This window comes from Cyprinodon variegatus, unplaced genomic scaffold, assembly GCF_000732505.1.
Source record: "Cyprinodon variegatus isolate N-32 unplaced genomic scaffold, C_variegatus-1.0 Scaffold23, whole genome shotgun sequence".
Lineage (NCBI taxonomy): Eukaryota > Metazoa > Chordata > Actinopteri > Cyprinodontiformes > Cyprinodontidae > Cyprinodon > Cyprinodon variegatus.
This window is the reverse complement of record NW_015150476.1, coordinates 687,647-700,314: the sequence shown is the minus strand read 5'-3', so window position 1 is coordinate 700,314 and position 12,668 is coordinate 687,647. Positions and strand designations below refer to the sequence as shown.

General features: G+C 34.7%; 1 protein-coding gene across 1 annotated transcript in view; it reads right to left on the bottom strand.

The window, feature by feature from the left end:
* The window catches only part of brinp1 (bone morphogenetic protein/retinoic acid inducible neural-specific 1), a 140,064-nt gene that overhangs the window by 51,315 nt on the left and 76,081 nt on the right, over positions 1–12,668 (bottom strand). Inside the window, exon 4 of the mRNA XM_015392815.1 lies at positions 2,025–2,194. Within this exon, the coding sequence (XP_015248301.1) occupies positions 2,025–2,194 (170 nt within the window). The remainder of the gene's footprint in view (positions 1–2,024; positions 2,195–12,668) is intronic.

Sequence of the window (12,668 nt, the reverse complement as noted above, 5' to 3'; positions counted from 1 at the left end):
CCCGCTCCCCCCCGATATTTTGAACAAAAATGTGGCCTGTTTTAAGTTTTGTGTTTTTTAAAATGCATCCAAACCATAAGAGTCTAAACAATTATGATCAGCAAAGCCTGAAATTAAGAGCAGCCAACTTTTTCAGAGGAGGTGTCATTTCTCTGTGGGCAGATGACACGATTTTACCTGCAGCTGTGTTGGCTGAGGCTTTCTTACTCTCCATACACACGTTTAATAGAATCGCCTCTGTGCTCTTATAAAAAAAAAAATTAATAAATAACATTTAACTTCACTGTTATTGACATGGTTGATGTATTTTCTAAATGTTTCATTTTTAAACACAATTTATATCTAAAATACTCTTTTTTTCTTTACTTAAAACATTTTTTTAAAGAGCACATTACTGCTACCGTAGTAACTGTTAAAAAGAGGAATCTTTGTTTCATGCGACTGGTACAGTCAAAACAGTGATTTTCTCTTTGGCAAAAGTTGGTAGGTAAAATATGTATTAGGCTGTAAGTGGACATATTCAAAGTTGATGTGTTAAATTAAAAATTAGTTAACGGTAATGTTTTGAGCAAGTTTGATAAGTAACTGTATCATGACTAAAAGACTTGGTCAAGCAAACTAATTAACTTTAACCCTTGTATAATTCTGAAGCCAAGTCTGCAGTGATGTTTCTCTAGAAAGTGTTCTAAAAAAGGTAAAATAAGATTTACAAAAGGAAATAAAGGTGCAGGCAGCATATTTTAGCACCATTTCACCACTGCATAATGCAGTATAGTGACCGTGAAGGATCCTCACGCCTAAATGGTGTGAATGCTGTTATGCACACTTGCTTATCAAGTTAACATCCTAATCTAAGAAGTAGCCATGCACTCATGATCACTTTAATGTTAATTTATTACAAAATCTGTTCAAATATGTGTGTGTTTGTTTTTAATTCTGTAGTTGCATTGCAAGGTAAACATGGTGCATATGAAAAAGATCATAACATATAAGGGATGCTGTCCTACAGTAGGTGCTTGCATCAAAATATTTCACTATTATAAAAGCATAGAAAAATAATTAAAGGAAATGATGAAGCCAACATTAATCCTAATGCAGTCTTCTCACTTTATGTCACTTGTCTATCAAGCTTAAAACATACACACAGGGACTTAAATATATAATCATTTCGCTTTGACTTTGTTCATAACACTCCTTTCTGTGTGGATCAAGAATGACCACTTGGCTTAATTACTGAACATAGTCAGAAGGGAAACATCTCTCTTAACTAATGCCATTTAGTTTTGCTTGATGATATTGCTAGACAGTATTAATATTTTATTGCTCTGGTTTTTAGCTCTCTCTAGATCTCCTCTGTGTTTGCAGACAAATTATTCTTTAAATAATTTTACCCTTCAGGCTATTTCAGGCTGAAGACACCATATGAATATTAAAACAATAATACTGATTGTTCACGGTAGTGGATATAAATATTAGGTTTACCATGAGTAAATTATATAAAATCAAATTCTGAATTACAATGGCGTTTTTTTTTTTTTCATTTTCCTGCAATGACAATAAAAAGCTGACAATCTGACCTAATATTTAATCATCTTTTTTATGACTGATCAGTTGGTGTAATAACTGCTTATCATGACAGCTGCTTATTAACAATAAAACAAGCTCACAAGTCTGGTGAGCCAATAGATGGCAGTTTGACAATAATTACAGCAGAGACCACATTATACAAAAAGGAATATGTCATGTCATACGTAGCCTGTTCTCTATCTTTGTAAAACTTGGGTTTTCTATAACACAAAATTCCTTAATTTTGTATGTAAAATGTTTCTATTTTAAAGATTAGCATTATTATCCTCATGAAAAGAGAAACTAAAATAAGGGCTAGTAAATAAGGAAAAGGTAACCTAAAATCAAAATGAAGTCTATTTTAATGTTAGATATTAATTCGAATACAAAGAAATTATGTTAACTTTGTGTGTCCTCTGTGTTTTAGGAAATTACTCATAATTTCAAGATTTACAAACCTTGATGGCATTTGTGGAGATCTGGATCTCATGCAGCTTCCTCATTGTGCCATCGCGGTCAATGAAGTAGGATGATGCCAGCTGGTGGAGGGCTTCAACATTCTGGGTAGCATTGACCAGCTTCCTATCCAGCTTGTTCTTGGCCAGATACATGGTCAGAGCCTCCTCTCCTACAGGTAAAACAAATGTATTAATATGACAAGGAATAACTGTACATTTGTTATTTTCTGATAGCTTATGAAGCAAATATTGCAGGAATTTAAATATTTTCATTTGCAGTCATTTATATTTGTTTCCAATACAACCGGCAAACATTATTTTAAACATATTAAGTATGAGGTTACTGTACCAAGGCAAGCAACTTCACCTTGAGAAACTGGGTGCCCCGATTTTACAGAAACAGTCTCCATATTTCTTGCTTATTCCTCCTTTAACCATTCCCAGATAGTATGGACCTAGATTTACGCTATTGACATGGATTTATTGTCAAGACAGGTCTAGTGATGGAGAATATTTCACCTTAACAACACAGGACTTCTCTAAGGTGGTAAACCAATGTTTTGACATTTTTTTTTGTGTTTGCTTATTTTTTTCCAAATACTAACTATGGTCATTGACAGGGAGTGTAATGCTAAAACACAGCAGAAAATAGAGTCAAAAAAGGTTCTGCTGCGTTTTTTTTGGTTTAAAGTTTATTTGAAGTTTGGTGATTTGTTGAAGAGTTGGAATTTGAGAAGGTGCACTGTGTCCTGTGCTGATCAGCTATGGGTGTGTTTGCCTCAGAGTAACAAGTATCACTCATTTGCATGCTAAATTGAATTAATGAGTTCAAGTGCAATAATAATAATACTGCTGAGAGAAGTGCAAGATAATTGATCTCTTATGTTCTTTTGCTTCTCTCATCCCTCAGGTTTAGGCATCGATACAGAAGGAATACTTGTAGCATTGTCACTGCCTATTCCCTCTGGAGTTACAGAATCATACAGTTTTTGTTAATGCTTTTGACTTTGCTCATTGGGTGTGATTTGGTTTTTGCCTATTGAGAGTACCTGAGTCCATTATTTCCAGTTTAAAAGATCATTAGAATTAGACTGCATTAATCATATCACAGAATTTAAGATTCAACTTTTACTTTTGCACATGGAACACATTTTTCCAGCATAATTTGACTCAAGTGCTACTTTTTAAGTTAGTGAGAGCTTGGCGGTATTATTTGTTTTTATTTAGGGCAAAACTGTTATGAGTAAATGTAATTTTATTTGATTGTATTTTGAGTTAGCTATAACAAAGAGGGCAAGTAATATTGGGACTCATCCATTACATCCTAGACAACCTATTCTCATTATGAGTGCATATGAAATCGTACGAAAAGTTATGCACCGTAATTTCGTACGTTTTGGACGTTTTTTTTCATCGTATGCGCATGCGCATTTGACGCACCATTCACGAATATAGAATATAAATTACAATTAGCCCTAACCCTGACCCTACACCTAACCCTAAGATACAAAACAGCAAGCAACGTAGTTAGAGACATGAATAAGTGCTGATTGCACTGTTTTTCCCAATTTTCTGCTTATTTCCTGCTTTTTTCTGCTTTTTTCTGCTTAGATCTGCTTATTTTTCTGTCTGCCCGCGCATGCGCACTGATGTGGTTTTTTGAGGAAAAACGTCCAAAACGTACGAAATAGTGTGCATAACTTTTTGTACGATTTCATACGCACTGATAATGAGAATATGTTGTCCTAGAATATATAACTGTCATGCTGTCTCAAATCAGCCAAACACACTAATCTATTTAATTTTCTGATTTTGTCTTTGATTTGGAGAAATCATATAGCATTCAGCAGTCTCTGTAAATACAATAAATGTGCTCACACAGAAACAATCCATGCTTTTGATTTTTTCTTCACACTGACACAGCTAAACACCTCTTTAATTACTCAAATATCTCTTTTACTTCAACAATAGCATGTTTTAAAAAGGAACAAGGGAAGTATTTTGCTTGGAACTTATTCAATGTTATTCTATGTATGTTTCCTGAGTAATTATTCTGCCCTAAGGACTATATTGGAATTGGTCACTTAACTGTCTGTGACCGTGACTAAAGGCAAGTAACAGTCGGGGCAAATGTCTTACGCCTGGTTACAACTACTGAGAATATGAAGGCCAATTCTGATGATGCCATGCTCTCTCTCTCTCCCCTCAGGGGTTAGCAAAGTTACTTACACACACTTGACTAACACTACAGCACAGGAATAATGTTCTAACATTAAGCCCTTGATCTGCCATTTTGTATCTCGATTGCAACTTAGTATGACACTTATCACTTACAATAAAGATTTTGTGGGTCGTACTGGTGGAAGGGCCAGCTTGTTACAAGAGTGATTTAAAAAAAATCATGTGAATGCATCTTTATGTGAGAATTATCTTGTTACATTATTACTTACTGTAATGTCTTAGAGGCATTGTGCCAGAAACAAGTAGCACATGACGAGTTTATGTGTATAAAGCTGATAGGTATTTAAAAGAAATGGTCTGAAATAGCTTTTTTCACCTCAAATGAACAAGAGGCTCTGATTTGTGCGCTGCAGCATGAGCAAAATACCTTTCTTCTTTAGTTTGCACGTTAAGGTCAGTAACTGCCAGCGGAGGAAAGGTGGGATTGTATTTTCTATAATTGGTACAATTCCTGCAGGTCATGTTAATGGGGAACATTGAACTATATTGCTTTATAATGTCACATGGAGGAAACAGAGTAATCAAATTAGATCTTTATAAACAACAAAAACACATAAATATATACACAGTGAGCCCCAAATTGCCCACAAACTCTATCATATCATAGAAGAAACCAAGACTATTGTGTTTTTATCAGGTAGAAAAAGAAAAAAACAAACTATTCAAATAAATATACAAAAGTTAGGTAAAAACCTCAACGACAGTAGTTCAGAACTGTTTAGCAATGGTAAGATATGAGTAAATTCATTAGGTGTATATACCTTACTTAAACTTTTCATAAAAAAATGTGAAAATACAGCCCAGTCACAAAATGCAAAATCGTAAAATAATACTCAACTTTGATAAAAGTATGTTTCAGAAATTATTTGATAAATGAGAAATCAATAAAGTCCTAAACAATCTATTGTTATCGTTGTTTTAACAACAACCACATGCTGTAATCGGGGTGGGATGCTTGCAGATACTCCACAGAAAGCTCCTTTGAGGTGGAGGATTGGTTTCTGCATCGTCACCAGAGGTAGAGGAAGTCTTTGTGGAGCCCAGTGGACTGGAACCTTATCAGTTCCAGCCTCAAGGCGCTGACTCAGCAATGCACAATGCTGGTGCTGCCGAAGAAGTGGAAGAGAGGATGACTCTGTATGGGGGTGTACAGTAGGTCTAAGTCAACTGCTTTTAAACCCAGAATGGGGGAGCTATGATGACAAATGCATGAGCCTGTAATGTATAGGCATGTATCAGGATGGTAACGGCCGATTGAACTAATAGGAAAATTCAACTGCAATAGCCAGATTTAACTCACTTATTTAGTAGCTCTGGGGCAGTTACAGCCAAATACTGCAGAGCAAAAATATCTCACATGAACATATATTAGACATTTTTGTTTGATACTAGAACAAATAACTTTCGGAAATAAAAAAAAGAATCACTGGTGCAGTGAATATCGTCTAGAAGAAAAAAGTTGCCAGTGGTAAACAAACTGAGGCTGCAATCACATGTATGGAATAACATCTTTTTAAACAATTAACCTCGTTATATGATAAGGTTTTCTTTCTTGTTTTTTTATTTTCCCATCTCACTCTCAATACATCAACATAAGGTTTCAGTGTCATCTATGATAAGTTATGACCCCCTGGACATACAGCATATGTGCATGAGAACTAATTATCTCCATAAATTCTATACCAATAACAAACATACTGCTGTGTTGCTAAGTCATGACCTATTCTATGCTGCTTCTGATGGTGGTGAATTTAGGGGTGATCAGCTGTTTCTGCAAATGCTGGTGTCCTGAATGCAGTACTAGAATGACATCTTTCTCAATGTCTCCTGATGGCATGAACCATCAGGAGACTAGTTATTAGTTGTCATGATAAAGTAAGTACAACTTGCCTGCAACCATTTGTTAAAACTTCTGACCATCACGGATCAGTGATCCACGGTAACTTGAACTACAGTCAGGCATAACGTCATCATCTCACAATTCTCTTTGTATGACCTCATTAATTACTTCTCATTCAACTGAAATACCGTAATTGTGAAATTTTGCATTTTTGAAATTAGCAGAATATCAATATAGTTTTTGTGCATATTTGTAATGGAAAGAGGAATACTATCTTAAAGAGTGATACTGGGATCTTGATGTTACGGTTTAAATGTAATCTTTATCACTAAGTTCAATTTTTACTCTTACCATTTCAGATGGTTATTTTTTGTTTTGATGATGTTGAAATAATAAAAAGAAAAAAATTGAGCAACCTACTGTTTTTATTTCATTTTTGCTATAGTTAAACCTGTTGTGCAGATCTGTATTACGGATTTGGATGGAATTGCACTGCATTTTCTGATTGTATGTCTCCTACATTCGTTCCCTAGACAACACAGTTAGTTTTGTAACTTAACTTTTTCAGTTACACTTCATGGAGTGGATGGATGAGGGTGTTAAGAAGTACTTCCAAAATGCACAATCCTAAGTGTGGCAACAGAAAAACCAACAGGAGCAGCTGAGATGCTTTAACCAGTTAAACTTGAACAGATGAAGGCATTCAGGGAATGTCTCCAGTACTGGAATTACAACAAACACTGAACTTCTGTATCAGATGGTACAATACAGTCTAAGAAAACCAGTTTTATGTGGTGTGCAATGTACTACAATACTCCAAATAAATCAGATGTTATGTGGAACAAGGAAACATCAGCTGTATTTTTCCAGTGCTTCAAAAACAACTGAAGACTTCCCTATTGAGATTGCTATATTCAAATTCTAGACAATGGAACAACAAGTACAAGCAAGAACAACACACCAGAAGAAGTCATCAATATTGAAGACTCCTTCAGCTACAACCCATTCACTTCTCATGAAAAGTCACAATCAAATTGCATTATTAATAATCCTACAGTTTAATAGAGAGTTACTGATTTGGTGGCATGACGAGGAGTCTACCTCAAAGGCTTCCTGTTAGGCAGTATTATTCAAATTGCTGCGCCAAGTTTCTTTCTTTTTCTTTTTTCTAACTGATATACCCACCTCAGCTAGTGAAAATTGGTGGTGAAAACCAAATAATCTTCCCTTTTTGCTTGGCTTACACTAAATGCTAATTTAAATAATTTGCTATAAAAACAGCTACATGTTTAACTGTTGGATTAACTTGTCATTTCACAACATTATATGTCATTCAGAGATTACAGCAAATGGCAAGGTACGCCACAAAAATGTGTCTTTTAGAAACCTTTGACATCAGAATTTATTCCAAAAACAAGCTTTTAAGTGAAAAGTTAGAATTTTTTTAAAGTAGGTCACTGGGGGGTTGTCAAGTTATTACCTGTATACGGCTAGATCAGAAAAGAGCAAAGAAACCTCAATAGCTGTTGATTTGAAAATAAAATGTTATAGTAAAATCTAACAGCAGGGAAAACATATAAACCAGAAGTAACAAAGATCTAAACCACAGTTAAATGCAATGAGGTTTTTCATAATAGAAGTATAACATTTCATATTGAGTATATATATCTCAATTTTAACAAAAAGAGAAGAAAGGCATGCAGCGTACCCAGCTTTAGTATAATTTATGAGTATAAGTATTTTCCACAATTGTGTCTCTTATTTGTTTCCTGTTTCTCTTTACATTTAACCTCTGGCTCATCTTCTCTGTTTCTGGATTGTTGCCATGTCTCCTTCAACCTTGGAGCCTTTTGTTTCAAGGTATGTGTCAGCACACTTTTATCTCAGTCTTTACAGATGCTCAATAAAGGACACAGCTATACAAAACAAAATGCACATGCAGGGCTAGTGATAAAGTAAGAGGAAGGTATTCTCTCTTTGACAACCTGCACTTTGTGGTCTCACGAGTCACATAATTGAAGGGGTTGAAATGAATTGTCCCTCTCCAGGGTAACCTAAAAGTGTATTGGTCAGTTATCAAGAACCCCATTAGAAGTCTTGTCTTTTGATTTGAATAAAAAGCCTTCCTTTGTTTCTTTATTATCTATCTTGCTTTCTTTTTTACAGAGAAAAACATATAGCAAATTAGGGAGCAAAGAGCAGTAAAACATTAATTGGACAATACAAAAAAACATATTTATATTATATTTATATATCATACCGTAGTTATAACTATCTTTTCCAAATTCTTAAACATAACAGGTAACCTCAAAATTAAAACGAGTTAATAAACTGTATGTATCAACAAATGTGAGTAAATATTACTAATTATGTTTGTAATATTTATAAATATCATGGAATTATTACTAACATTCTTAAAGCTGAAACAGACCTAAATAAAGTTACTTTAACCGAAAGTCCTTTCTTACATTAACTACATTACACTAGGTTACTAGTACTACATTAAAACATGTTTCCTAGTAATTCAAATACTACCTGATCTTAAGTACCTCCCACTTCTTCTTTTGGTTCAACCACATTTAAAATTGGACTGTGCCACTTGATTTATATAGGCCCCACTTAAAAATTGAGCTTATATGTAAAATTCAGATATATTACTGATCTATATTTTATTTACACATGCATTTCAATTCGACATTCTCTTTTGTCCATTTATCTACAAAGTCTTAGCTGCGGTTTGTTCTTTAAGATATATTTCATGACTCCGACTTCAAGATTTCCTTTTTATTAGTCTGAACACTCAAATGATTGAAATAAAAATCTAACGACTTCTTTTAACCGAACAAAGATAGCAAGTAATTTCAAAACAGATATTTTAATTGAGGTTTTCTTTTATGGAAATAAATATTTAAAACAAACTGCACTATGTGAAAAAGTGTTCCCACTAGTTAAATAATAAAAAATTATTATCCACAATTTTTTAGAAGACAAAAAGTCCTGTAATGAGTTCAAGCACACTAGCTTGATAATGCTAAGATAGAGGTTCAAGAAATAGCAAAAGGGTTGAAGTTGGACAGTTGCACTTTTCAATTGTTGGGCCATAAACCATGATCATTTTGGACATTGAGGAACAATGTCCATGTTTCATCTCAAAGTGTTCAATGGAGAAGAGGATGCTGTTTTGCTAATGAAAAAGCTGTGAGGCCTCTCTTTTCTGCTCCGCAACCCCCTCTCAGCCCAACTTACTCCATCGCTCACCTCCCACAGAGGGGTGCCTTGGCCCCCCCAAGGAGTTTGAGAACAGTAAAACGCCAGAGCACACAGATTCTTTTTATTTCCGTGAAACTGCACGGAGATTCACATTGGAAGAGGACAACATCAAGGCACCAGGCCCAAGGCCCAGCTCTGCAGAATGACCAAGGCTAAAGTCATGATGGTTGAAATTTCAGAACCAACTTGCTGCAAAATATACTGTTTGCAATATTTTATCTGAGTTTCAGAAGCTACAGAGCCAGACTGGAGGAGAAAGTCTACTAAGGAAGAATTTCCCTTGGTGTAAACCCCCCCACCAAACTACCCCCTTCAGTTAATGCATTTCGATGAACAAATCATGACCAAAATCATTTAAATATGAATCCTCGTGTCTATAGCTATTTCAAAGATGGTAAAGCATAATTTTATTCTAAAAGTTATTGGATTCTGATTAAGCAAATCATTTAATAAAATAAAAATAAAATGTTTTATTCACCTAATGGATTTGCATTGTGAATTGGTATGAAAACAATCCAATTGCTCTAAATTAGGGAAAAGCTCAGTTTAAAACATCCCAAATTCTTCAAGATAAACTTTGGTTCTAATACACAAAATCCAATCTGAATGATTTTTGTTAATACAATCTTATATTTTGAACTGAAGTTGTGGGGAATTTGTTCCGTGTGTGCAGAGTTTTCTGTTTTACCAAGATTTGAGCTTGATTCACTCTTTCATTTGTTATTCTAACATGCAGCCAGTAGGTCATGTGTTCATAAACAGTAAATGACCGTTGGAAAAATATCTAATCAAATAAGATATTTAGCACCTCTACCGGGATGGGCAATAAATATATTGAAGTTGCACAACACTAGTCAACCACACAAGTTGCTTTACACTACACATTCAAACGCGGTTGGTAGGGACATGTTAATTTGTTGCAGGAGGTAACTCAACTTGATACCATAACTTTTGTTTTGTAAGATCACTCCTTTTTCCACTGAGCTATAGTCAATCTAAAAATGCTAATTAGAAATCACCTAAACATGTCTGAAAATGAGGGTAGACAATAACATATCCAAAGGAAACTTATCCCTCTACAAGGTTCAAAAAGAAAGAATAAATGCAATACAAACGCACAGACATCTATCAGACAGAAAATGGTTAAAAAGTAATTTCTAAAATTTAGGGACTCCAGTGAACCAGAGGAAGAGATACTGTAGTCATTGTCTAGAATGGGGAAAAAGAGGTGCTTCACCTCATATGGATTAGCCACCCAAAACAATTCAACAAAGCATGAGCAACAAATTTGTCAGATAACAAAAGAACCCAAAACAACATCAAAAGCACTGCAGGCCATACTGGCCAAAGTTAGGTTTCAGGATATAACACAAACAAAGAGGCAGGAAGAAAATGGCATCCATTTGAAAGTTCCGAGGTTACAAAAAAAAAAAAAAAAAACTGGTGAACTATACCAGTGCTACTCCATATATTTGAGTTCGAGGAAGAGAATAATTTGAAGCACACAAACAAGTCTGGCTCCTATTGGTTAAAAAAACAGAACAAAAACAAATGTAAGCATTTTCCCTGACCTTATCAAATGTTGTAGTTGAAACAGATTCAGTTGCTGTGGTGTGAACTGAAATGGCCACCCATGCTTAGAAACCATTTAGGTTGTTTGATTTGAAACAATTCTGCATAAAAGAGTTGGTCAGGATGACTTCATAGCAGAAGAAAAAAAACTGTAAAGTTTACAAATGATTAATTACATTTTTGACCAATTACATTTTCACCTTGGATGGTTTTCATTTAAGGGGTCCTGCCACATAGTAAAAAAAAAAGCAAAAGACTCTTTTTAAGTGCTAAAATACTGCATTATGCGCCATGCGTTCGTCCTGAGAGTGTTTACCTAGTTCTTCCTGAAAATATTTTTTGCACCAGGTGGCGACATAAAAATTGTTATATGTGGTCACCATCTGTTTGCTGTGCTTACTCATACATCCATCGATGTGCCAGCTCAAGCCGTCTTAGGTCCCACTTAAGTAAACAACAACAATCATATTGTATATCATCTGCTACTGCTGTCTAATTGCCAATGGGGCAATTTAATTGGAAAGCCTTTTTGTACAACCACAGCAAGCAACCGGCATACAAACGTTCGCCATAGTACAGGAAACGACCGTTTAAATAAAAAAAGACCACATTTAGAAAAATACATTATATGTTAAGGTTAGCTTATTTTTAGTCTCTAAAATTTGTACGATAATAACAAACATCGAAATGTTATAAAACTTAAAAATACAAGAAATTTGTAAGGTGCACCATTTGTGTTTTGTTGCTGTGCTTTTTTGTCATCATAACTTCTTGAGTCTATTTTGAATTTTAAAATGTAACTGTATGTGAGTTGTGTTTAAATCAGCCATCAATGGATGTGTTTTCAAATGTAGCATTAACCAACAACCCATGCAAACACACCATATGGTATCCTTGACTTTGTGCAAAGGAAACATTTTTCAGATTTTGCGATATAAATGCATACTCAGTAGTGCAAACTAAGTGTTTAAGCTAAACCTGAACTGAATATAAACATTTGGACATATATAATTAAAACCTTTCTTACAGCAATAGAGAACAATGGTCTGCATTATGTGCACTTACAGCTGCATCTGATTCATTCTGTCTTTATCATTTAAAATAGTGGAGCTCTTCAATAACCAGGGCTCTATATAAATGGTTGAAGTTATTGCTTATAAAAGAATGTGTGAAGGGTACATTTGCATTTTTCTTAAGCTGCAAGGGATATTTTCTTCCTAGTCTGCCACAGTCTGCCCCTCATACATTTAAAATCAGTTTTCCACTTCAAGGGATAGAGCTGCTGTTTGCTATGAATTATTTGAAAGTTTCTAAGGAAACCTATTGACAGAAAACAGAACTGTTAATCAAACATTAGGAAAAAATTAAAAGTTGCACAGAATTAGTAAGAATATTCTCAGTGCCATTCAATCATACATATATTGTATAGAAGGAACCAGATCCAATGATTATAAGTAACAAGTATATCAAGCTGATTAAAATTACAAACAGTGGTTTTAACAATTTGTAGTCTTTCACAATTTTACAAAATTTACCGTATTTTCACGACTATAAGGCGCACTTAAACGTCTTTTTTTTCCCTCAAAATGTGCGGTGCGCCCTTTGGTGCGGTGCGCCTTATGTGTGTTGTAACTGCGACTTTTGAGACCAGGTGTTTTTTTTCCACTCATCACCATCGCTGTTAATATGTAACTCCATGCGTGCCCATCTCACAGCTGATG